Source organism: Ranitomeya variabilis, chromosome 3 (assembly GCF_051348905.1).
Source record: "Ranitomeya variabilis isolate aRanVar5 chromosome 3, aRanVar5.hap1, whole genome shotgun sequence".
Lineage (NCBI taxonomy): Eukaryota > Metazoa > Chordata > Amphibia > Anura > Dendrobatidae > Ranitomeya > Ranitomeya variabilis.
The window spans coordinates 734226256-734252366 of NC_135234.1; the positions used below are offsets into that span (position 1 = coordinate 734226256).

Sequence of the window (26111 nt, forward strand, 5' to 3'; positions counted from 1 at the left end):
GAGGTGAGCAGTTTTTTTTTATGTGAGATCATAATATTTGTATCTTTTTTTTTTTTTAAAGAACTGAAAACCGCTTTAAGATAACGTCACGGAAAAAAAAGATGGAGGAGCGTAATGCCTGCTGTAGACATGTGTTATCTGTAGCATTCCTACACCACTATTTAGTGCAAAGAGACGCTGACCTACATCAGTCGCCCCGTGATTACAGGCATTGTCCTCCTCAATCCTAGTAGCTGAACCTCTTGTCTGAGGGTCCTGGTGTTTGGAGGACCCCAGGAGCAGATAGCAGACTCACACCGGCTATACACCTACAGGATGCCCTCACTAAAGGCAGTGTATAGGAATACTCTTGTCCACGGGCCGTGTCTGGTGCTGCAGCTCAGCGCCTATTAATGAGCTATTCCCAAAATATGTAGTGATCCTCCATCCACATTATAGGGGATACCCTACTGATCGCCGGGGGTCCGACAGCTGTAGTCCCCCCCACCTCAGAGATCCGAGCTCTGGAGCTTGAGTATCATCTTAAATGGAGCAGAGTTAGTGATGCTGGACCTCCCCGACATTCATTGTCTATGGGACTGCGTAGTACAGACCGCTGCCATCTCCGAACGTCATATAGACGATGAATGGAGCAGAAGATGTGTATCTGCTCTTCAGCTTCATTTAAGATAGTGCTTGTTATTTGAGCTTCAGAGCCCCAATCTTGAGATCACTGGGGGGGTGTAACAGGTGATCAGTAAGTTATCCTTTTGATAAGGAATAACATCATATTTTAGGAATACCCTTTTAATTAAAGGTACATAATTGGTGCTTGGCAGTTACCAGATCCATCAAGAGCAGCATGCTGATGCTTTCCATCTAACTTGATTTTTTCTTCTACACTGAACAAAGTTGGAAATGCTGTGGATTTTAGTTGCACAGGTAAAATCCACAATGATATACAGTAGAGGTCCAGTAGATTTTTCACGCAAAAATTGACCTGCAGTGCAGATTGTAAAATTCAACAAAGTGGGATAAAATCCAGGGCGAATCCACATGTAACACTTGCAGACTTTTGATCCAGATGCGCAGCGGAAAAATCCTCGATGTGTAGACCTTCCCTAAATGAAAACAACTAAAAAAAAGGGTAGGAAATCATAAAATGTGGGTCATGACCCGAGACCCCCACAATGAGCCAGGGTGGAGAGTCGCTCTTTACGACTATAATGGCTACAGTTTCCAGAAGAAATCCCTGTCCATGGCTTCCCCTGGAAAAATCAGCTATTTTCTGGGGGAGCGGAAGAGACAGGATGATGCGCAGCTTTTTTAGAGGATAGTCTCTGATGACAGGATAGTCTCTTTACAGAGTACCACCAACGATCTCCCGCCAGAAATGATGGTGTGAGCCGCAGACTGGCTTTTCAGGGACGGATTTTGCCCTTCGGCGGACATAGTTGGCCATGTCATTAGAGATACCCTTTAATCACTAGTGTTAAGAAAAGGTGGAGCGCCACTTTATAGGGGACTTGGTCCTCAGCGCCTTCTCTCTGCCCTGATCCTGTAGACTGACCGGTCTGTTCCTACACACACACAGTGAGAGACCGGTGAATCCTGCAGAGCGGGGTACGAGTCACTGAGACCGGCATCAAATGTTTTCTCATAGTAAAACTATCCAGCCAGGATCGGCCTCGTGCAGCACAGTATTAGGTTTTATAGTAAACCTGCCAGCACTCCTGTAGTCTCAGCACTAGATATGGTTTGCACCAAGCTGCATTACTAAACACGGCCCATCGACAAGAGTGGCGCTGTCTCTGGAATCTTTTTCTTCTTCCAATCTCTCTATAACAATGCCTTGTGTTAGTCTGCTATAAAATGTATGTATTTATGCTCTCAACCATGAGTAAGACTTTAGAAAACTCCTTACATCGAGCACCATACTGGTATTAAACAATGGTCTGAGTGACGGACGCCACCGACCCTCCTCGCTCGGAGGACAGCGAGCGGTTGCTCATCTCTTGCTGAAGCTCTTCCAGTTTCTTCTGCAGCTCGGCACGTTTGGCGAGGATATCCTTGCAGCGGCCATTGGTGGTGTCCTATGGGGAAAAGAGACAACAATCAACCTATCGAAATTAACCCTTTCCTGTCCGCAGCTGTTCAGAGCCATTTGCTGCTGAAACTGGTCAGGAATATGTTGGTTTCCTGTTGGGTCTGCTGTAATTGCTGGTGCTGATTATCCTGGACTAGCTGCTTAGGCTACGTTCACATTAGCGTTAAGCTAATGTGCGTCGGGTTTGCGTCGGCGACGCAGCGGCGACGCATGCGTCATGCGCCCCCTATACTTAACATGGGGGACGCATGCGTTTTTTTTTGTTGCGTTGTGCCACACATGCGTCTTTTTTGCCGCAAGCGTCGGACCAAGAAAACGCAACAAGTTGCATTTTTCTTGCGTCCGATTTTCGGCAAAAACCGACGCATGCGTCGCAAAACGCAGCGTTTTTGCGTGCGTTTTGCTGCGTTTTTGCGTGCGTTGTGTCGCCGACGCAGCGGCGCACAACGCTAGTGTGAACGTAGCCTTACTCATCTCCTCCATGTTTCTAGACCGTGCTTGCACTGCTGCAGCTGCCTTCACCCAAGAAATACAGTTTTACCCAGCAATCACCTGTGGTCATTGGGATTCCTGCCTGCACTTCAAATACCAATTGTAGGGAATCCGCTCTTTGGCAGTCAGCAGCGTTCACACAGGCAAACAGTTTCTTGTGCAAGCAGGAAGGTTTATGGAGTCCATAAACATTCAACAGAAAGTAAAACAATCTTTTCTCCAGTAAAAAAAATATTACATTACAATAAGCAGTCCCATAGAGGGTCCGGGCTCACCCAACCGAGTCTCAGTCCTGCGCTTCCAGCAGAGACGAGCAGCAGATCAGGTCTTTTCCCTTTCATTCTTTTCATTCTCAGACACAAGTATCAGAGGTGTTTCCACCTCTACTCCCAGGCACTTATAAAATTTCACATGTAAAGCGCCATGGAATAAATGGCGCTATAATAATAATATCAGATGCACCTGCAGGATTAGATGGTGGGAACGATAGTCCCGCCCATCTCTTCTAGTCTTTCCCAAAACCCTGAACCCATACTGGTCCTATTAAACCTTTCAGCACCTATACGTACTGGAGTCTGCTTACCAGGTTTCATATCTCCGACACTTGCCACCTTGGTGATACACACCTCTCATCCAGGAGTCTGCCAGCTGTTTGCCTACATTGGGCTTACCGGAGCACCAAGATGACAAAGATAGAGGGCTTTCAAATTCCCTCAAGCTGCCAAGGCAGATCATTGGCACCCCGAGATGTATTGAATAGATATGGGAGAATTGTTGCAAAGTTAATGGCACTTAAAAATTAAACCGACGGTTACACCTTATTTCATAAATCAATAGTGCACATGAAAATTAAAAAAAAACTTAACTTTATAATATATCTTATCAGGGAAATTTGATTCTTTCTCCTACTGGACTGATCTTTCTTTCTCATTTTATAGGTAGAATCTGTAACATCTGCTTTCAGTGGAGACAGATTCCCCATTACTGAGATAGGTGACAGTTAGTGCTTATAAAATTCCATGGAGAGGGAGAAGCTAGAGAAAATGATTGTTATAGTTCTCCATAAAACATTCTGCACACAATATGTCATTTCCTAGCTCAGTAATGGGAAAGTCTGCAATCATTGAAACAAATTTTACCTGTGAACTGAGAATTTTGATAATGACAAAAAAAGCAGATTTCTCTGATAAGATATATTACAAAGTTGCTTATTTTCATGTGCACTATTGATTTAGGAAATTAAAAACCACGGTAGAGCTTTAAATGCCTCGGTTAGAGATTGATAGCAGCATTTAAGTTGCACGTTTTGGCTGTACAACACAGCCGGCACCTGCACTGTGTGGAGAAGGCTCAGCTCCTGCTCTATACACCTGCACCCTCTCCATTAATCCCCCATTATGTTCTGGGGAGAAAAGCTGCTAATACAATACATGGCCACTTGCTGTGCAGGGAATTACAAAACAGCCCTTATACAGTAATTTTTTCTAAATTTCTTCCTATCTTATTCTATTGGGTAACATTGGGATTAAGTATCTACAGGTATCATAGATAACATAAAGAAGGATACACACCGGAAGTTTAGTTCTGGGATTCCACCTTATGTAGTATCCCGTCCACAACTGCAGATGTCTAGTGCTGGTCACAGGATACAAGACGTGGTCAGAGTAATCCACAAAGAAAGGGTTGGCGAAGTCTTCAAGTTGGCTGTTGATATAGGACCACAAAGAAATGGTCTCTTGTAGTATAGACTAAAATAAGGAATCACAAAGAGGAACAAAAAAATAATATCAGAAACTGATGGCAAAAACTACTGCAAAGTAATGAAAAATAAATCAAAATAAAATAAAAACAAAAAAGAAGAAAATTGCCAGGGTCAATGTTTTATGGTAAATTTGGTCCCCAAAATATACTAAAGTGGATCGAATGCAATCAAAACGTTGCAGGATTTATTTGTAAGTGACTTTTCTTTTGTGCCTTGACTTGTGGTATTCGTTGCTGTATTTTATTTTTTTTGGTGACACGTCCTTCAAAATGGAGCATGAGGGTTGATTGATTTTGTGCAAAATTTCTCATATTTTTATTTGCGCCCTTTTAAATAAAGAAGCACGACCCTTTTAAAACAAGACGCATTAGTCTTCAACTGCGCAAAAATAAATTCTGATTTTGAAGGACGGAGAGAACATTTTTCAACATTTCAAAAGGTGTCAATTTATTAATTAGGTGAAAGCATCTGGATAAGAAATCCACGTTCATAAAGCAGATTAAAAAAAAAAAGACAAAGCCAAGCAAAAGTTTACTTACCGTAAATAAAAGAGCAAATGAAATAATAGAAAAGGTGCAAATAGAACAGGCTCTATGAGGAGCTCATGACAGGAGGCTCCCATACACATTAATTAGACTGTTCGCTGATTCCACCGAAATCAATGGGTTCGGCCGACTGTTAAATAATGCGTATGGGGGCCTTTAAAATATTTCTAAACATTGAAGACAAAAGTTTATCTACATATTTCTTAATTCGGCTACATCATAGGAGCGGATCACCAAAATAACAGAAGTGCTGCTCCCCCTGCATGACATCACATGCGATCAGCAGATCAAGTGACTTATAATTTTTGTTAAAAAAATACCAAACTGCAACTTAGCACCGCTTGCATCAGTGTAGTTCAAACAGATGTGGAGTTTCTGGAGGAAAGCAGCCATGTTTTCACGTTTCTCTACTCTTCTACAACCGCCCCTACTCCCTCCTGAAATAGTTACACCGATCATTTACGGTTATAGGTCACGTGCACGGATCTCACCTCTTCCACTCTCTGTTGTTCGCTGTCACAGAGAAATGTCCCAAACAAGCAGCTGTAGAGATGATCCAGAATAGTCAGGAGGAAATGCTCATTAAATTCGAAGGCGTGCGGGAACTGAGGACATAGAAGGTGTAAGGTTAACTCTGCCGAGCAGTGGCATGGGCATTTCTCATGCCGTACAGAAATAGGTTTCCCATTTACTAAAGCGAGACATTGATATTAGAAAACGGAGGCTGTGTGTGTCGTTCACAGGTACCGGCTAAGTGTAGCCAGACGGCACCGAAAGCCCAAGGGAGGCCATCAGAGTGTCCAGTGCCCAAAATTGGTCCCATAAATGTGGTGTATATTTACAATGGAACCCTATGTTCCACTGCGGCAGCTTTTCCTTGTGAACACATCAAATGGAAGCTATTAATGAAACCCCCTGAAATTGAGGAAGAACTTGACGACCTCCTTATTAGAGATTAATAAATCCTTTCATAGGATCCATTCCAGCAGCTGGGTCAGTATTTCATGGCTGCCAGATAGCAGCACGGCAAATCCGCCTCCTACCTGATGGCATGATGATGTCTGATCCAAAAAGGTAGGTAAGAGGAGGCTGTCCCGTGGCCACAGGCTACTGACATGGCTACTGGACTGGGTCTTATGAATCCTCTTGCTCATCTCTACTCATTATACTTTAGAGTAAAGTTGAGCAAACTGCTGATATCAAGGAAACCAAGTGTTTTATCTCTGGCACCGTACCTGTCGGGTCATTTGCCACACACAGTCAATAAACTGCAGGAACACTGGGGATCTGTCGGCGTCTGGATGATTCTTGTTCCCATGTCCGACCCTCTATAATGACAGAAGAAGTTGTGGATCTGAGAAGAGAAGATGGGTCATACGCAAAGGAATTGCAAAATATTATAGGATCACTCACAAGGAAGAATTTATGCCCGAAGCTTAGCCATTCTTTCTCCACTAACACTTCGAATCCTCGGATAGTCCGATAATAGCCATCAAGCATGAGCATAGCCAACGAGGTGAGCTGTGTGGTGCGATCCCAGCCGTCGCTGCAATGAACGACTACAGATGTCTTCCCCGACTCCACTTTGTCAGCAATTCTCAGTGCGCTGGACATTATGCACTAGAGAAGAAACACATTAGATGGTCTTTTTCTTTTCATCTCATAGACTCCTGTTTGTGGCCGTAGCTGTCACTAGAAGGTGCTCACTGCACCACTGAGCACCTCGTCGTATCAGCCTGGGGCCTGCAGTCATCGCCCAACTCCTGCCTCCGCTGCCACCATCGCCCAACTCCTGCCTCCGCTGCCACCATCGCCCGACTCCTGCCTCCGCTGCCACCATCGCCCGACTCCTGCCTCCGCTGCCACCATCGCCCGACTCCTGCCTCCGCTGCCACCATCGCCCAACTCCTGCCTCCGCTGCCACCATCGCCTGACTCCTGCCTCCACTGACAGAAGAATCCAGCAGCAGCGACCCTGCTCCAACACAACCGGTAAACTCCAACGCAGCTATAATTCGGATTATAAGACGCACCCCAACTTTACTCCCAAATATTGGGGGAAAAAGGGCGTCTTATAATCCGACAAATACGGTAACTCATTCTGCAGCTAGCAATACACAATGCAACACTGAGGCTATATAAAGCAAACGTTGCAACATTTTTAATGAAACCCAATCGCAAAAATGATTTCTAGCCCCAAATACAGGCATTTAAGAGAAACAAAAAGCCCCAAAATCTGGGCAACCCCAAAATCTAGTGGTGTTTTTAAATTGGTGCAATTTTTTATTCTTTCTAAATTACATGTTGGGCTTAGGGTAGGGTTTGGGGTTTTGCATGGAAATATATTTTTTTTTCGTTAGATCATCCCTCGGTGATATGTTGATTACAGGGCGCACCTTTATTAAGCCCCCAGTAATTAGCAATGGTGGCACGTGTTTGACAGTGGGGGGCTCCAGCAGCTGTATTCCAGCGATCATACATTTATCATATATTTTTTGGACATGTGATAAATATGGTTTATGGCACAACCCCTTTAATGCCCACCTTGATATGTTCCAGCCAGTGAGTGGACTCCAGGTTAGACAGCCAGTGAGATTCCTGAATGATGGGATACGAGATCTCCTTCAGCTTTCGCAGAGACTCCCTCATGACGTGAATATTGTGGATTTCTAGGAAGACCAGCTCTGCGTTCTGGTAGGCATCCTCACTCTCAAATCCTCCACCTTTCGACTGCAGAACAGACAAAAACAAATTTGTTTTTTTTTTCTACACACAGGTAATTTTTAGAAAACGTATGTATGTACACACGACAAATTATGGTGAAAATTTTGCAATTTACAAACTTTCAATGTTTATATCCAGAAACCAGTGGGTCATGCTGTACAAAATAGTTAATAAATAACATTTCCCACATTTCTACTTTACAGCAGCATCATTTTTTAAATGATTTTTTTTTGTTAGGAAGTTATAAGAGTTAAATGTTTACCAGCAATTTCTCATTTTTCCACCAAAAATTACAAAACCAATATTGGTAGGGAGCACATCACATTTGAAGTGACTTTGAGGGGTCTATATGACAGAAAATGGCTAAAAGTGACACCAGTCCAAAAACTGCTGTACAATTTCTCCTGAGTATACCGATACCCCATATGTGGGGGAAAACTACTGTTTAGACGCATGGCAGTGCTCAAAAATGAAAGAGTGATGTTTTGAAGCGCAGACTTTGTTAGAATCATTTGCTGGTGCCGTTTCGCATTTGCAGAGCCCTTGAGGTGCCAAAACAATAGAAACCACCCACCAGATTGCTATTGATTTAGGGGTGTAGTTCATGAGTATATGAATTTATAAGGTGGTGGTATATGTAAGTTGTGCAGAGTATCGGGCTGTGTGATGGCTTATTTTTTGCGCCTGAGCTGACGTTTTTATTGATACCATTTTGCGGTAGATACAATGTTTTGATCGCCTCTTATTACATTTTATTGCAATGTTGCTGCAAAAAAACCCCTAAATCCTAGCATTTAGATTTTTTTTCTTATTACACCTTTGGACTGTTATGAACGCAGTGATAGCCAATATTTGTGCATTTTTTTCATTGTTTTATTTTTAATGGGGCAAAAGAGGGGTGATTAGAACTTTTGGACTTTGGTAAACTTTTTTCTCTCAATTTTTACCTGATTTAATAGTCCCCTTCGTGGACTTGGATCGTCTGATAACACTGCTATGTATGGCAAAAATTACAGTCTCCTATGAACACCAGCTATTTGATTGCTTTCACAGGAGAGTTGTCAGGACAAGCACGAAAGTTTTCAGCAGACCCCAGCTGTCATGGCAACTTATCAGCGCCACGTGATCACGTCACTGAATACATTTGCATTTGCAATGAAGATCTCTCATGTCGGGACGTGTTACATGCCACTGTCAGAGATTGACAGCAGCATTTAACATGTTACCACTCGTGGCTTTTAGAGGCAGATGATGGCTGAATAACTCAGCCATCATCTGCAGGGAAAGATGCAGGTTCGGCGTGAGAGCCAGCATCAAAGTCAAGGACACGATTTATGACGTAAATGTACGTCAACTGCAACTGCCAGGACAGGCACTAGGACAGACTGCATGAAGCACGAGACAGATGCACTAAATCTGTCAGGCTGACTGAGATGGATGTCTGTTCTCAGTCAGCTAAATAATAAATAAGTTGCCCTTCTCCTTTAGTCTGGCTCCGCTCCACGACCCGTCAGGTTGACTGAATGGAGCAATGAGCGTTTATGATGCCTGATGGGATGCTGCTCTGACGTGACCTCTGTCTCACTCTTCACCCTGCCATCCTACTCCTACTGCCTGTCATCTAAAATCTAGGACAGGGTGTGATTGATGGTAGCTGCCATCTTGGAATCCTGACAGTAGATAAAGCATAACTTTTTGCTAAGCAAAAGTATTTAGAAACATTTTTTATATTTCAATGTGAATTATTTAATTTATCAGTGTGAAAAAACAAGATAATCTTGTAGTTATGATACCTTTTAATGGCTAACAAAAATAAAATAAATGATGTTACAACGCAAGCTTTTGGGACTTCTTAGGTCCCGCCTCTGGCATAGTATAACAAAGTTTCTGAAGAAACACAAAAGGGATTTTTGGTTCTTACCGTAAAATCTCTTTCTTGGAGCCTTCATTGGGGGACACAGGTAACCATGGGTGTATGCTGCTGTCACTAGGAGGCTGACACTATGCAAATAAAGAAGAAGTAGCTCCTTCCCGGCAGTATACACCCTCCGACAGGCACCAGGCAACTCAGTTGGTGCAAAAGCAGTAGTAGGAACAAGTAATATTAAACTCAACCTATGTACCAACCCACAACGGCACATTGGCCAACACGGTACAACTTCAAGGGAGGGTGCTGTGTCCCCCAATGAAGGCTCCAAGAAAGAGATTTTACGGTAAGAACCAAAAATCCCTCTTTCTTTCTCGCTTCATTGGGGGACACAGGTAACCATGGGACATCCAAAAGCAGTCCCTAGGGCGGGATATTCTGCAGAAAAAGAGGAGTTAGGACGGCCGGTGAGAAACCGCCGCCTGCAGTATCTTCCTACCCAGGATCGTGTCCACAGAAGCCTGAGTATGCACCTTGTAGAATCTTACAAAGGTGCGAATGGATGACCACGTTGCGGCCTTGCTAACCTGCGAGGCCGAAGCTTGGTGACGAACTGCCCAGGAAGCTCCCACTGCCCGGGGAGAGTGAGCCTTCACCCCCGAAGGAGGATGTTTGTCTTGGACACGGTATGCCTCCAGAACCGCCGAACGGATCCAATGAGCAAGCAGTTCTGGAAAGATAAATCCGGATAGCCCTGACCACATCCAACTTGTGAAGGGTTTTCTCCAAGGGATGAACCGGTGAAGGGCACAAGGAAGGGAGGACAATGTCCTCATTGATGTGAAAGGCCGAGACAACCTTCAGTAAGAAGGAAGGGACCGGTCGAAGAACCACCTTGTCCTGGTGCAGGACTAGAAAGGGAGAATGACAGGATAATGGCGCCAGCTCCGACACTCTTCTAATGGAGGTGATGGTGACCAAGAAGGCTACCTTCCAAGATAGAAGCGAGAAGGAAATGTCCTGAATCGGTTCAAAAGGTGCACGCTGGAGGGCGTCTAACACGAGGTTGAGATCCCAAGGCTCGACAGGAGGATGATAAGGGGGAGCTATATGAGTGACCCCCTGAATAAAGGTCCTCACCTGAGGAAGGGAGGCTAGGTCTCTTTGAAAAAGGATGGACAGAGCGGAAATCTGACCCTTCAAGGTGCTAAGGGAAAGTCCCGGATCGAGACCCGCTTGAAGGAAACTGAGAAGGGATGGAAGGGAAAAGGTCATAGGAAACAGACTGTTGTCCTCGCACCAACGGAAAAAGGCCTTCCAACATCTGTGGTAGATACGCGAGGAAGACGGTTTTCTCGCTCTTATCATAGTTTGGATGACGCTGTGAGAAAAGCCCGCGTCCTTCAAGACCGCGCCCTCAACGGCCATACCATTAAATTCAGAGACAGAGAATTCGGGTGGAAGAGGGGCCCCTGCGAAAGAAGATCCGGTAGTCTCCATGGAACGTCCGATAGCATGTTCAATAGCTACGCATACCAGGCCCTGCGAGGCCAATCTGGAGCTACCAAGAGCACCGGACCCCTTCCGACTTGATCTTTTTGACGACCCTCGGGATCAAGGGGAGGGGTGGGAACAGATACGGCATCTGGAACTGGGCCCACGAGATCACGAGAGCGTCGCATCCGACGGCCATCGGATCCCGAGATCTGGAAACCTACTGGGGAACCTTGTGGTTTGCCAGGGAGGCCATTAAATCGACGTCTGGGACGCCCCACTGCTGACAAATCTGGCTGAAGATTGAGGGAAGGAGAGACCACTCACCCGCGATGATGCCTTGGCGACTTAGAAAGTCGGCTTCCCAATTGTCCACCCCTGGGATGTGGACGGCTGATAGAGAGGGAACATGGCTCTCCACCCAACGCAGAATCTTTGCCACTTCCGTCATGACTTGTCTGCTGCGAGTCACTCCCTGATGGTTTATGTAAGCCACGGCTGTGGCATTGTCCGACTGAATGCGTACCGGCTTTCCCGAGAGGAGAGACTCCCAGCGGATGAGGGCTAGGAAGATGGCTCTGATTTCCAAGAGGTTGATAGGAAGACGCGCCTCTTGAGCAGTCCAGCGGCCCTGGGCTGTGAGGTGGAGAAAGACCACTCCCCAACCCTAGAGGCTGGCGTCGGTGGTGATAACCTGCCAGTGGGGAGGGAGAAATGACCTCCCGCGCGGAATGGAGGGGGACAGCGTCCACCAAGAGAGAGACTGCTTCACCTTGGAAGAGAGGCGAAACGGACGGTCCAGGGAAAGCGGGTTCCTGTCCCAGGCAGTCAGAAGGGCCAGCTGGAGGGGACGAGAGTGGAACTGAGCATAGGGGACCGCTTCCATAGAAGAGACCATTTTCCCCAGAACCCTCATGGCGAGGCGGAGGGACAGAGGGTTCGGGCCCTTTAGTGCTCTGACACCCCGACGAAGAGAAAGGAACTTCTCCTTGGGGAGGAAGACCTGAGCCCGAGAGGTGTCGAATTCCATGCCCAGGAACTCCAGACGTTGGGTTGGAATCAAGGATGACTTCTGGTAGTTGATTATCCAGCCGAGGCGAATAAGAGTGTCCAGTGTAAGCTGGAGGCTCTGGCTGCATTCCCGACGGGACGAACCCTTGATCAAGAGGTCGTCGAGGTATGGGATTACCAGAATCCCCTCTGAATGTAGAATGGCCATGACAGCTGCCATGACCTTCGTAAAGACCCTGGGAGCAGACGCCAGTCCAAAGGGGAGAGCCGTGAACTGGTAATGATGTTCTTGGATCGCGAACCGAAGAAACCTCTGATGCCGTACGCAAATCGGAACATGTAGGTACACATCCCGAATGTCCACAGAACACAGAAACTCTCCCGGTTCCATGGACGCGACGACAGAGCGTAGTGATTCCATTCTGAAGTGTCAAATCCGGAGATGGCGGTTTAACCACTTGAGATCCAAAATTGGACGAAGAGAGCCGTCCTTCTTTGGAACTACGAACAGGTTCGAGTAAAAACCTGAAAACCGCTCGCGATAAGGAACCGGAACAACGACTCCTGAGGCGAGGAGCGAATCGACGGCCAGGAGAAGCCCTGGGAGATGGGAGGACTGTTTGGGAGGACGAGAGAGCAGGAAACGACTTCCTGGGGGCGAAGAAAATTCTATCTTGTAGCCGGAAGTGATGATCTCCCTGACCCAGGCGTCGTCGACTACCAATAGCCAAACTTCTGAGAACAGAAGAAGCCGGCCTCCCACCCTGGAAGGATTTCCAGGTGGGGGCGACCCGTCATTTATTAGCAAATCTGTGGCCCGAGATCCAGATGGTTTTGAGGGGTGGCTCTTAGCTCTCCAGCGCGGGGGAGGCCTGAAAGAAGGCTTCCTCCGGTCTCCTTGTGAGGAAGAGCGGTCCTGATTGGGGTTTCCTGAGGAGGCAAAGGACCGAAAGGACTGGGGGCCCCTCCTGTTGAAGGAACGTTTAGGCTTGGACTGGGGTAAGGAGGTACTCTTACCACCCGTAGCGTCCGAGATCACTTGATCCAGCAGCATGCCGAAGAGTCTAGAACCCTGGAAGGGCAGACCAGTGAGGGATTTTTTAGAAGCAGGATCTGCGTTCCACGCTTTGAGCCAAAGGACCCGGCGAATGGCCACAATGTTACTGTTAGCCCTAGCAGAGCAGGCCGCCACATCAAGGGAGGCATTCATGAGATATTTACCCACAAGAGAAATCTGATCCGCTAAATCAGACAGTTCCTCAGCAGGAGCAGAGGCCAAAATGCCTCTGCGCAGGGTTTTGGCCCAGGCTGACACAGCTTTCGCTACCCATGAAGAGGCGAAAATAGGACAGAAGGAGGCCCCAGAAGCCTCAAACACCGATTTGGCTAAAGCCTCGATTTGTCTGTCCGTGGGGTCTTTAAGAGAAGCCACGTCCGGAATAGACAAAACCGTCTGAGAAGATAGTCTGGACACAGGCGGGTCGACCTTAGGAGACTCAGACCATTTGCTGACAAGGTCGGAGTGAAAAGGGTATAAAACGTCTAGCAGTTTCCTGCCAGGGAAATGCTTACCAGGGTTTTCCCAGTGTGTAGAGGTAGTGTTGTCAAACTCCCTGTGATTAGGAAAAAACCTAGAGGGACGTTTAATCCGTTTAAACGCAACGGAGACGTCCTGAGAGCTTGCCTCGTCCTCCTTAAGATCAAGCGTTTGAATAATAGCCGAAATAAGGCTATCGACCATATCCTGTGTTCCGGAAGTCTGATCTGCATCCGAGTCAGATTCCGACTGAGAAGTCACGTCAGACCCGAGGTCTGCCTGCGAGGAAGGGGAGCGGGTAGATAGGGGTATCCCGGTGTGGTCTGGGGAACTGGAAGCGGATCTAGATAGGGTCCTTTTTCTGTCTCTTTTCTCAGGTCTGCCTCTGTGAGGGTCTTGGACAGGTGCGAGCGAATCGCCGTGAGAGGCGTTCATGGCACTGGTGGCATTAGAGAGAAGCGGGATACGTTCAAGTGCCTGGAACAGAGACTGAGAAACCTTAGTCAGGTCTGACACTGATTGAGACATTGCAACAGCCCACTCCGGGGGAGGGGGGGTGCACTCATCCCGGGACCTAGGAGCTTCCTGAGGGCCGGACATGATAGGAGGAACGCAGGACGGGCAGAAAGAAGACTGACCTGAGGCCCACTTTTTCTTACAGTGAGCGCAGGCGTAGTGGATGACCGTAGTGGAATAGCCAGGTGCGGGGTCGGACATAGATAGAGGTATTACCTTGTACCGCAGGTGCTGAGAAGTACTGCAGGGAGGAGTAGAGCCCGAGAGGGCAGTAACGCTAAGCCTACTGAAAAAAACAGCGACAGCGGCAGGAGTCTGTGTCCCCCAGGGATCCTCGTGTCCCACACGATGCGACGGAGACGCAGCAGGAAGAGGAAGTCGGCCTGTGGAGCGTGGGAACAAAGCGACGGAGGTGGGCGAGTCCAAGCGCAGAAGGGAGGAAAAACTCCCAAGAGAAAAAGACGCCCCCGAGAGTGCTGGACTTCGGGGAAGGCGTGCCCTCGGGGACGCAGGGCAGGACAAAGACGCAGGGGGGGCGTGGCAAGCCGGGCGCTGAAAAGCCGCCAGAGAAGGAGAATGGTGCGCGCGCGCCCGAAAAATGGGCGCGAGTTTTGAAGGAACTTGTTGATTGAAGATACCCTACCTGAAGACAAGGAACGCGTCAGGAGCCCTTGTTCGAGGAGAGGGTCCTGCGAATGAAGTCCTCCTTCCCGCGCCATGAGCTCTGGCGCAGAAGACGGCGTCAACCCCTAAACAGGGGGAGAGGGTCACTGGAAGTGACCGCCGTCTTCCTCTCAGCCCACTCCGAGGAGAGGGATGAGGAGGGGAAAAGGGCAAGGACTGGCCACCGAGACAAAAAGGTCACCCTGAACACCCGAAGGGGTGACAGGGGACGAAGTCCTGCCCAGCGGGTCCGAGAGGGTACGATGTGGGTGAAACCACACTGCTCTCTCGGTCGCTCAAAGTGGGGAAAACAGGGTGAGAAAACTGCACCCTGTTACCCTGAAGAAAGAGTCTGAAAAAGAAAGGGGGAAATGATTAATAACACACAACAAATCCCTGTAAAAGAAATGCGGATCTGGGGTTAGATCCAGGTCCTCCTCCTACAGACACTAGGCAAAAACTGAGTTGCCTGGTGCCTGTTGGAGGGTGTATACTGCCGGGGAGGAGCTACTTCTTCTTTATTTGCATAGTGTCAGCCTCCTAGCGACAGCAGCATACACCCATGGTTACCCGTGTCCCCCAATGAAGCGAGAAAGAAATATATGCACAAACAGCAAAAAAAAATAAAATATATATATATTTTAGCACATATCTCGGCTGCACATTGAAGCGGATGCTTCAAACATTGTGGTTCGTACTCAGACCATGAATGTCGGACATGTGTAATTGGCTTTCCTCAGAGATCAACGACAAGAGAGGTCAATTTATTTTCCCCCTTCCCGACATAGCATATACTGGTACATCCAATATCGGGTGCCCGTTTTTTTTATCTAAGCTCCGGAGCTGAGGATGGATCTGTTACACAGCTATCATCTGCCGCTAACAGCATTCAGCAGAGTAGAGCTCCCCCCATTGCTATAAACCCTTAAAAGACAAAATCAGTCTCAGACCCCGTGCCTGGCATGGCCGTGCTTGTCTGTGATTATTACTATAAAATATAATATATGTATATAATAATTAACCTGATAAGTTAAAGCTGTTGGAAAAAAAAGTTGAAAAGCCAAAACTACGTTTTCTTCTTGTGGTCATGACACCGCAAAAAGAAAAAAAAAATGCAATAATAAAAATAAAACCATCCCAAAATGGTATCAATAAAACAGTCAGGTCATCACGAAAAAACACAAGTTCTTGAACAGCTCCATCGGTGTAAAAATGTTTAAAAAAATGGTGACAAGCAAATTTTATGAATGTCTACATTTTTTTTTTAAATCTTGAACTGTGACTTACCTTACTTGCGATGGCATTAGCACTAGGTCTTGCATCAAAAATAAATATTTTGTGGGACTGTGCGTTGGCGTCCATGATGGACTGCAGATACTTCTCATCCTCCTTGCACCTCTTCCCACTGCCTCCTGGCATGGGCTGGCTGCACCGCACGATGGAAGCCTGAGTCTCTGGATGAATCCATGATAGAACCTAAGTATGAAGGTATCTTTATTATAAATATCAACCAACATGGGGCTTTAAATAACTCCTAAAACAAATGTATGCTGAGTATAGTCTGAGACTACCAGTCAAAAGGGATACAGTGCGCTGTGCCTTGTGCTGGGGGGGGATCTCTGAGTTTGTAGTGGAAATTGACCTGTAATTTTATGTGCTGAAAATCATGGCAAATGCGCAGCAAATTCTGCATGTTAAATAGGTGGATTATGTAGGAGATTTTGTTGCAGATTCATCACAAAATCCACTGCAGAAAATGTGCAGCTGAAAATTTCAGTCTTATCAACATAACCTCCTTCCTTATAACGCCCCCCCACTCAGTTTTATACTTGTGTACACACAGGAATCCGATCTTTGGCCCTGAATGCAGCCACCCTCCGTAATTCGTCATCAGACATAGTCACTGGGACGACTAGCATTGCCGGATAGCTGTCACATAGCTCGTACCGATCGTTCAGTCTGGAAATTCTCCAGCTTTCGTTGGGCAGCCCCTGCAAGAACAGGTAGAAAATAAGCACTAAAAAAGTACCAAAAAAATGGAAATAAAGTTCTAAACATTATTCCATATTCAGCATACAAAGGTAAAGGCAATAATAACCACTCACCTGCCTTTTGTATTCTGTGATGGGGTCATAAACTTTCCAGCCATTTTCAGAGAAGGTTTCTCTATACTCGAAGGCAAACAAAGGCTGGAAAGGGAGAATAGTGACAGGTTATGGGTAAAAGACATTATACTTTTTTTTTTTTTACTTAAAGTGACCCATTTTTAGTTGGATATAAGGAGTTGTTCACTACCAGCACAGCCCCTTTTTAAATATTGTAAAACCTCCCGCACTGGGACTGTTCCATGATCGTGGTGCTGGGGTCCGCCAGTCATTGATATGCTATGTGAACCCTGCAGCCAATCAGTGGATGAAATTGGGTTTCTGCGCTCTCACCTCCTCCGTTTGAGGGAAGTGAGAGCGCATCACACTGATAGCGTCCACTGATTGTTATGTAATGTGAGCAATGCAGCTAATGTCATGCAAATCCTGGCAGATCCGGCGCCGACATTGCTACAATGCCGGTATGGAAGGTGAGCATTTTTTTAATTATTATTTTACAAGGGGGATTGCTTCATTTCTTAATTTATAAAGGGTTTGTCTAGGTAGTGGACCACCCCTGTAAGAAAAGTTGCAGCATGGGAAGTAGAGTTACCATGGTTTGGTTCCCATCTAGCCTCACGTTACTGGCAGCGTTTCCATGGGGCGATGCACTACGGATACCGATGATTTTGATGCCGGCACAAATGACTCAAGTGCCCTGCTCATTCAGTGGCTGTTTACATGGGCTGATAACCGGGACCGAATGCTTGTCTTGTCTATATAACATTATCTTTCCCCGCACAGCAGCCCTCGGGCGGCCATCTATGCAGGGGAGATGGTGTGAGTGAGACGGCTGCAATGCTGAACCAGCACGGCGGCCTCTTCACTCTCCAAATCAGTACGGACCCCCAAATGTCAGACCTCCATCAGTTATATGCGTGACGGCATATCCTAGTGATGTGCCCTCTGTATACAGAGTGACCTAAAGCTCACAGCAATCCTACCAATTCGTGACTTAAAGGGAAAGCGTAACCCAGGAGACTTTCAAACACAGATTTTCGAAGGCGTCCATCTTGCTTGTAAGCAAATCTCATGTTTCTTATGTCCTTTAAAAAAAAAAAGTGTAAGAACTGGAAAAATATCTTTCCTCGATACTGTAACCTGTCGTTTATGGCAGAGGGTTTTACCTTGCAGACAATTTCAACCCCATGAGAGTTCTCTCCGCGTCCGGCAGATACGGCGATCTTTTCAATGCGACTTATGATTCCGAGAGGAGCATCCAGTATCAAGCGATGGTCCTAATGGAAAGATAATATTTACACGGCGGACTTTACTGCCACTTGCCAGGCAACGATTGAGCAACGATGAACCCTGTGAGTCCAGAACATAGGCTGGCAGTGCTATAAAAGCAGAAGTGATGGGGGTCCGGCAACAAGGACCCCTGAGCAAAGGTTGTCATTAAAATCGCATCTTCAATAGAGCAAAGCTGCAATGTACACACATCCCGTGGACAGGTATGGCGCCGTAGCAGCCATTGTTTTTAACCCCTTTAAAAAGGTGCCTATATAACAATCAGAAAGACACTCATTTGAGAAGTAAACACATACGCTAGGCTTGGCAGAGCATGCATGTATTCAATGGGGAGACACTAGTTATTTCCTATAGGAACGTGATCAGGCATGTTGAAATTCAGCATTCTCTATCTACACCTGATCTGAATGTAATGACATGCTTGACGAACATTAAAGGTATATTCTGATTTCAGCATATAAACCTTTGTAAATATTTCACTATGTTTTATGTTCTTTTTTTTCACCATTTTCAAGGAAAACCTATGTTTACTATCAGGGGATAAAACTCTTGGTCGTGTGATGGACACGAGACTGCTCAGCACAGCTTCCTACATGGTACCTTTGGTAGCGACACAAACCTTGAGGCCATAGATTGCTGTATTCCCCCTCTACATCGCAGCACCGTACAAGTGAATGGGGTCCATTGTGATTTGCAACATACTGCGACTTTTACAAGCAAATCACAAACAAAGTCAACCCATTCTGACTTTTTGCTGGTGGCAATGCAACCCAACTCTCTTGCGTTCTGCTGCAATGTAGACGGGGCACTCAGCGATGAGACGTGCGTCGCTGCCCAAGTCGCCGCGTAGCCCCAGCCTGAAGGTAGCGGAGTTGTTAAACTGTTATACTGGTCAGATTCTAGCTCACGTTTTTCAGACAGACTTTGGAAAACGAAAGTAGCAATCAGACGGGGTTTGCACCGAGCCGCTGCTTCAAATTTTTCATTTTTACCCCTATAGACGTACCCGTTCCAAACTCTTGAAATACATTCTGTAGTTGGTGACGGTGAAGCTTCCCCGTATGGCCCCCGTGAACGGACAGATGTAAGAGATGTCCTTCGCTGTCAGAGAGAAGGAAAGGAGCAGTAGTCAATACCAAAATGCAACTTGAAGGGGTTGTCCACTATGTGGGAAAGACTTTCTTACTTAAATGCATGTATTTGAAGCTACGAAAAAAACATTTTTTACAATTGCGTTACATTACATTTTTTCCACCACTTCCATCTATAGCCTCAGTGTCGCTCTGCCTATGGCTGAATGAGTTATCTGAGACTATACCAGTGAGCTCGTTCTCAGGGTCTGACAGGACAGCTTCTAACTCTTTTTGTCTTTTTCTAACCTGCTCTCAGCTGATTTAGGACCACATGAAAGGTGAACATGCCGGGAAACAAAAAGCCTGTAAAAGCCAAATGGTGCAACATTATTAATGCAAACCATCTGAAAAAAATATTTTTATCCCCAAATACATGCATTTTGGTGACAACCCCTTTCCTACATAAATAATCCAAAATTCAATATACCGTTTCACGCACACAGTAAAGCAGAATACACAGACCCTGTACGGCTGCACCTGCGGACCCTCGAGGTCTGCGTAACGCACCAGTGAGCGTACAGGCATCCAGTATGGAAATTACAGGTGTCACATTATGGATCTTTATAACACTGCAGGCATGAGCCCTATAGGTGACCCCACTGAGACAGGACCTAATGTGTATGGTCTTGTTCTGAGTGTCCATGGTGGTAGACGTTGGACTATAGAAGGATTGGGCAGGCTGGATTTCAACATGCCCAATCCTTTGTTCTCCACTTACACATGCACGATAGGCATGGAGCTGGGAATAATAGCCGAGGCCAAATGTGCGCTCAGCTGCCTGCACTGTATGGACACAATTAAGGTGAGCAAGCAGGATTTTTGTCATTTGTGCCATAGTAGAATTAGGCTGGGGCTACAAGGTGACTTTCGGCGCAACACAGGTCGCCCAGTCAAAGATCTATATGTGAATTGGGTCGCCTTGGGTACCTCAACAAGCAAGTCGTAATCAGACCCGGCTGGACTTTTTACCGCTGGCTTGTCACGGTACCCCGAGGATAACAACGTGACCCCCTTCACTTGTATTGTGCAGCAATGTAGCAGCGACACCTAGTCATCTATGTCCATGCGACCTGTGTCGGGGCCAAAGTCGCCATGTAGAGCCCTAGTGTGAAAAATACTGACCCATATCTTTAACCACCTCTCCCGGTAGCAGCAGCAGCTCCTCCATCCCAGCAAGCATGACGACAGCTGAAAAGACATAAAAAAAATCTGATGTCTAACTATAAAGCTGATACAGGAGAGAAAAACCTAACATCCATCTTCCGCTGAACCCCTGCCGATCAGCCAATCAAAGCACCTTCTGCAGCCAGAAGTAAACAGTGTATAGAGCATGACGGTGCGCCGTGCAGTGGCCAGTCTTGGGTACTGCAGCTCAGGTCACATTCACTTCAATAGGAGTAGTGTATGGAGCAGTGGTGCCCCGACTCTGAACACTATGTATGTTAGTGATGCTAACTGCTGTTTTTTTTTTTTTGTGGTGCCAGAAGCACCATTTTCCCTTGTGGATCTAATCTTGATCCTAAAGATAGGTGATCAATTTGTCAGTCCTGGACAACCCCTTTAAAGAATGGCTGATGCCTACAGGACGGTGATGTGTGCTTGCGCTGCCCCAGCCAACTCTCGCTATGAGATGAGGACATCCCCTCTAACATTCTCACCTTTGTAGGTATAAGGCACTGTGGTATCTCCGTGCAGAAATCTCGTATCTGGGACCCGGGTGCAGTCGCATAGTCCTGGACAGTCACATCATCCTCCTTCTTCGGTCCTGTTGACAGTAAAGGTGTTATTATGGTTATTATGGCTTCTTACCGTCACACAACCCCTCACTCACACATTTCTGCTCGCTGAACCGGTTTCGGTTGTCAGGCTTTGTTCCTCGGTGATGTACAGAAGACACTTGAGGTTTGTTGTCCCCGAGAGATAATGCTGAACGTAGCAGTGCAGACGTATATTTATAAAGGGTGTGACTGCCTCCAACTAACCCAACCCTGACATTTCCCAAGGTGATCACCACCAGCTTCACAGGACCAGAGACGATGAGCTCCAGCTAGTGTAGAACTACAACTCCCAGCATGCTGATTCTTGAATTTCACAGCATCTATAGGGTTTATAATTTGCACTGACAGTTCGCTCCCTATAGAGAGACCTGTCGCTCCATGTGGGCAGCGGGTGGAAGAAGCTGCCAGCGACCCACCTAGCCAACTAGCCTCTTTTTAAGTATGTTTTACTCTGAAACTCCGAAGTGTCACACATGCCACAATAAATCGCTCCGCACCTATCAGCTGCCAGGTTCTCATAAACCCCCAAAAACTGTCCGTACCTTTCTTTCAAGAGTCATAACTTTTTTTATTATTATTATTTTTACAACCTCAAGACCATATCAGGACTTGTTTGTTTTTTTTGTTTGTGGAATGAGTTGTAGTTCGCAGTGACACCATAAAAAGAAGGGTAAAAAAAAAAAAAAGGGCATTAAAATAGCGGAGGAAAAAAATGCACAACTGTATTTTTTCGGATTTTACTTTTATAACTTTTATTGTGCGGTAAAAACGGCATGGTAACTTGATTCCCCAGATCAGTACAATTACCGTGATCGCTAATTTGTATCCTTTTTCACTATTATTTTAAATGGTAAAAAAAAAAAAAATCAGAACTTTGTAAAAAGAAAAAAAAAAAATTGCTTCCATCGCAGTTTTCTGAGACCTGTAATTTTTATTTTCAGTCAATGGACCCCTATAAGGGCTTTTTATTTTTTGCATGGCGAGCTGGGTTTTAATTGATAATGTTTTCGGGATGTCTGATCTTGCTTTTTATCACATTTTTGCTAAAGGTGCCTTAACAAAAAAAAAGCAATTAAAGCAATTTTTTTTCTTGACATGATTTATCATTTCGTGTAGTTTTATACCTTCATAATATGGCCTCTTATGATGCAGCAGAACCAAATATGCGGTTTTTTTTTTTATTTCTTTATTTTTTGAACAGAAAAACAATAGCGATTTAAACTGCTTTTTTTCCTTAATTTTGTAAAAAAAAACAACAACAAAAAACACAATAAAAATATATATATGCAACAAATATATTCTTTTTACATCTAGACTGTGAGCCTCAATGGGGATAGTGCTGACAATGTCTGTAAAACCCTGGAATTAATGGTGCTATTTAACAAAATAAACAAGTTTTCACTATTTATTTTTTTACACCCCATGGGACTTGCATGAGCGATTGTTTGTGCTATATAATGCAGTACTACAACATATACAGTGAAATAGACGCCCTGTGGCGAGGTATCGTAGGGCAGCAAGACGGCAGTGATAGTGGCTAATCAGAAGGCTGCAATCACCGCTGATCGGCGCCCTGCAGTCATGCCGAGGGAAGTGCTACGGGCCACGGTGTTCGGACAAATTGGCAACTAAACCAGTCAGTGACTGACGACTGCATCCAGCTGGCTCTGATCGCTGCCCATAGACGCTGACCCCTGGCACGGATGTGCATTAATGCCCTTCTGTGCCAACTTTTAACAACACTCCCCCCAAAAAATACAAAACAATCCCTTTACAGCGAACCGTACAGCTGTCCTCTATTATTCCTCCTGGAAATAAACTGACAGCCATGAAAGGGGGGATGGGAATAAGATTTGTCCCCACACTAGTAAATATCTGATTAACACCGGACACTGTCAAGACTGCGCAGTGACAGATCCTATTAACCGGTGTAGCTCCTACTGGTCAGTGTGGTCCTGCATGTCCAGGAGGGGTAATTGCGGAACAGCACAGTGCAGAGGTCTTAGAATTGTTTTTTTGGGGGTGGTTTATGGGGAACGTCAAATAGCAGTGGTAAAAATTACAAATCAGTAGTGACGGGTTCTCCGAAAAGCGCAAATCTTCCAATTCACTGACAGCAAACAGAGGTCTAATAATTCTCCAATATTTCAGGATTTAGCTTTATTTACACCAACATAATATTCAATATATATACCGGTATATATCGCACGTACTACAAGTCCCACAACCCCTAGCACATTCAGTGTGAGTGTGTGTGTGTGTGTGTGTGTGTGTGTGTGTGTGTGTGTGTGTGTGTGTATGTATGTATATATATATATATATATATATATATATATATATATATATATATATATATATATATATATATGTGTGTGTGTGTGTGTGTGTGTGTGTGTGTGTGTGTGTGTGTATGTATATATATATATATATATATATATATATATATATATATATATATATATATATATATATATATGTGTGTGTGTGTGTGTGTGTGTGTGTGTGTGTGTGTGTGTGTGTGTGTGTGTGTGTGTGTGTATATACACATATATATATACATACACACACTCATATATGTACTACAAGTCCCACAACCCCTAGGACTCGCAGAGGCCGCTGGGACATGTAGTCCAAGCACAGCACACGGGGCGGCTCTCCAAAACTACAACTCCTATCATTTGTTCCCGTGGTGGAGTTATCACGTCCCCCCCTCAGACAGCGCTCCGGAGCGCCCTTCTCTCCCACCCACAGACACAAGGACAAACCCTCCCCGGCTCCTGTCCCCTCCTCACCCGCACTGACAAGTAGGAGGATTCGCCCGGCGGCTCTTCACCACTTCCTGAAACAAATCTCGCGAGATTCTGGGCTGGATGAAAGAAGGGAGGACTGACGCTAGAGGGCGCGCCAGCGGAAGCGCCACACACATCCTGCCCGTAGCAACCAATCACAGCGTAGATTTTATTTGGAATCCTGCTCTGCAAATGTGAAAGCTGCGCTCTGATTGGTTGCTATGGGCAGCAAAACCCTGTTTTTATTTTACACTGTTGCTATGGACCATAATACACATTTTGCTTAAAAAATAAAATCCAAAACTCACTGAATAATTTCTTCAGCGATTGGCACCTCGCCATTTTCTGGCTACGATGTAACCGCATTTGATTTCATTATGCTGCAATGTTTTGTGGCACCATAACACACGACGTAGGTCTCAGCCAAAGTGTGGCATCCACCCACTACTTGCCCAAATATGCTGATACACTAATAATAAAAAGCAATTGTTGGTGCTATATAAATACAATTATGTATTATTATTATTATTATTATTATTATTATTATTATTAAAAGCAATTACCGCTTTTGCTATTGATACTTTAGTATTAATTATTATAATGCACAATTAAATTCTTTTTCAATCATTCGGTCAGTCGGACTATGGACACTACAGCCATCGCCTGTGAGGACAGAATTATCATCGATGTTATTGTAGGGCACATAACTACAGGGTGGGCAATGTATATGGCTACACCTAAATAAATTGGGAATGGTTGGTGATATCAGCCTCCTGTTTGTGGCACATTATTAGTATATGGGAGGGGGAAAACTTTTCAAGATGTGTGGTGACCATGGCGGCCATTTTGATGTCTGCCATTTTGGATGCAACTTTATAAATGGCCCACCCTGTATATGACAGCACAAAAATACCGCCTGTAGTGCAAAATGATTAAAATTGGCGCCAATGCTCTGCTCCAAAATCCAAATAAAAAAAGGCTTTAGAATTTCTTTTACTAAGCTTCCTTGATTTCAATGGGAAAACACATCTACTCTAATAATAATTATTATTTACATTATTTATATTATAATAATTGTTGATTACATGGTGCTTTTTATCCCATTGGTAAAAGGAAGCAACATGTCATTTTTTTGCTACGAACCTGACTTGCAAATCAATTTAGGAAAAAAACTGCACAAAAACATATTTTTTAAGTGATTTCTTTATGTTCGCGGTAAAAAAGAAAAAAATGCGGCAACACTCACCGAACCTGTAGTGCGGATTAGTCCTTTTATTGAAGTAACATGAATGTGAACATATCTTCACGGCACGGGGGAAACAACGACAAATGAGGTGAGCGGGGAGAGGGGACGACGGCCGTTTCACGCCAAGCAACGGCGCTTCTACGGGTCCACACCGAGAGGAAGTGATGCCTGGGGAGGTAAGTGTGAAACACCGCCCTCCCGGCATGGTTCACCCCAATCAGCGTGAGCAGCAACAGGTGCAAATTAAAAGCATAATTAAAAACACACATATGAATATACATTTAAAACAGGGATACATAGATAATAACATGTCTTTACCCTGAAGCTAGCTGAGTCCAAAACGAAATGTGAGTTTTACACACATATAAAAATAATTTCCAATCCTACTACGTTCATTTAATGTGAATGTCTATAGGAAAAAATGTTATATCCTATTTCTTGTAGCCTATGCTGATAATGGGACAAGTTTTACTACAAACAGCTCAGATGACTATAACTGACTATTATAAATACATTAATTCATCTATATCTATTGTTTATCAATTTATGAAATATAAAGAAAACAATGTTAGTACAGATCAAAATCTAAGAATTATCATATCCAACTGTTTCACAAAAATACTGACATATCTATTTTTTCGTTCAGGCCAGCTGGACCTGTGGCTTTAGTTCTCAAAATCCACCTAGCTTCCCGCTGTAGTAACAATTTCTGTAAATCTCCTCCTTGTTTCGGTAAAGAAACCTTCTCAATCCCTGCAAAGGTTAATACCTTGGGATTACTTCTGTGGCATTCCCGGATATGTTGGATTAACCTGGGAACACCTTTTCCAGATTCTACAGAATTGTAATGTTCCCTAAAACGAACATAGAGTTTTCTTATCGTTTTCCCAATGTAGAACCTTTTGCAGGGACAAAAAACAACATAAACCACAAAATCTGTTTTACAGGTGATAAATTGTGTAACCCTATGTTTACAGGGACCAATACTTAATACAGCATCCTGAATATGGAAATCACAAAAACGGCATTGTCCACATCGGTGATTGCCTGTTGGGAATGCCACAGAAGAGAACT

At 45.1% G+C, this 26111-nt stretch overlaps 1 protein-coding gene across 2 annotated transcripts; it reads right to left on the reverse strand.

Moving 5' to 3' along the window:
- MTMR2 (myotubularin related protein 2) lies at positions 1-25215 on the reverse strand. 2 transcript variants are annotated; one of them, XM_077298462.1, is made up of 15 exons: positions 23795-23879; positions 20883-20989; positions 20347-20412; positions 19098-19192; positions 17968-18078; positions 17785-17886; positions 16802-16885; positions 16538-16687; positions 15984-16172; positions 7429-7614; positions 6299-6505; positions 6121-6213; positions 5377-5490; positions 4150-4326; positions 1-2072 (listed from the first exon to the last, which is right to left on the reverse strand). In XM_077298462.1, the coding sequence occupies exons 3-15, from the start codon at positions 20402-20404 to the stop codon at positions 1923-1925; spliced, it is 1716 nt and encodes a 571-aa protein (XP_077154577.1). In that variant the 5' UTR covers positions 20405-20412; positions 20883-20989; positions 23795-23879; the 3' UTR covers positions 1-1922. The 2 variants fall into 2 exon arrangements, with proteins under 2 accessions (XP_077154577.1, XP_077154578.1); XM_077298463.1 differs by lacking the exon at positions 23795-23879 and adding an exon at positions 25038-25215 and having other exon boundaries at positions 2-2072.
- Between the last annotated feature and the right edge of the window lie 896 nt (positions 25216-26111).

What these genes read in the sequence shown, in the direction of transcription:
- MTMR2 (XM_077298462.1), bottom strand. Translation starts at nt 20,404, where the DNA reads ATGCTTGCTGGGATGGAGGAGCTGCTGCTGCTACCGGGAGAGGTGGTT. An exon ending in ATTTCAAGAGTTTGGAACGG is followed by an intron (nt 18,079 to 19,097) that starts GTACGTCTATAG and finishes TCTTTCCATTAG; the next exon opens with GACCATCGCTTGATACTGGA. An exon ending in GGGCCAAAGATCGGATTCCT is followed by an intron (nt 16,173 to 16,537) that starts GTGTGTACACAA and finishes CTTCATACTTAG; the next exon opens with GTTCTATCATGGATTCATCC.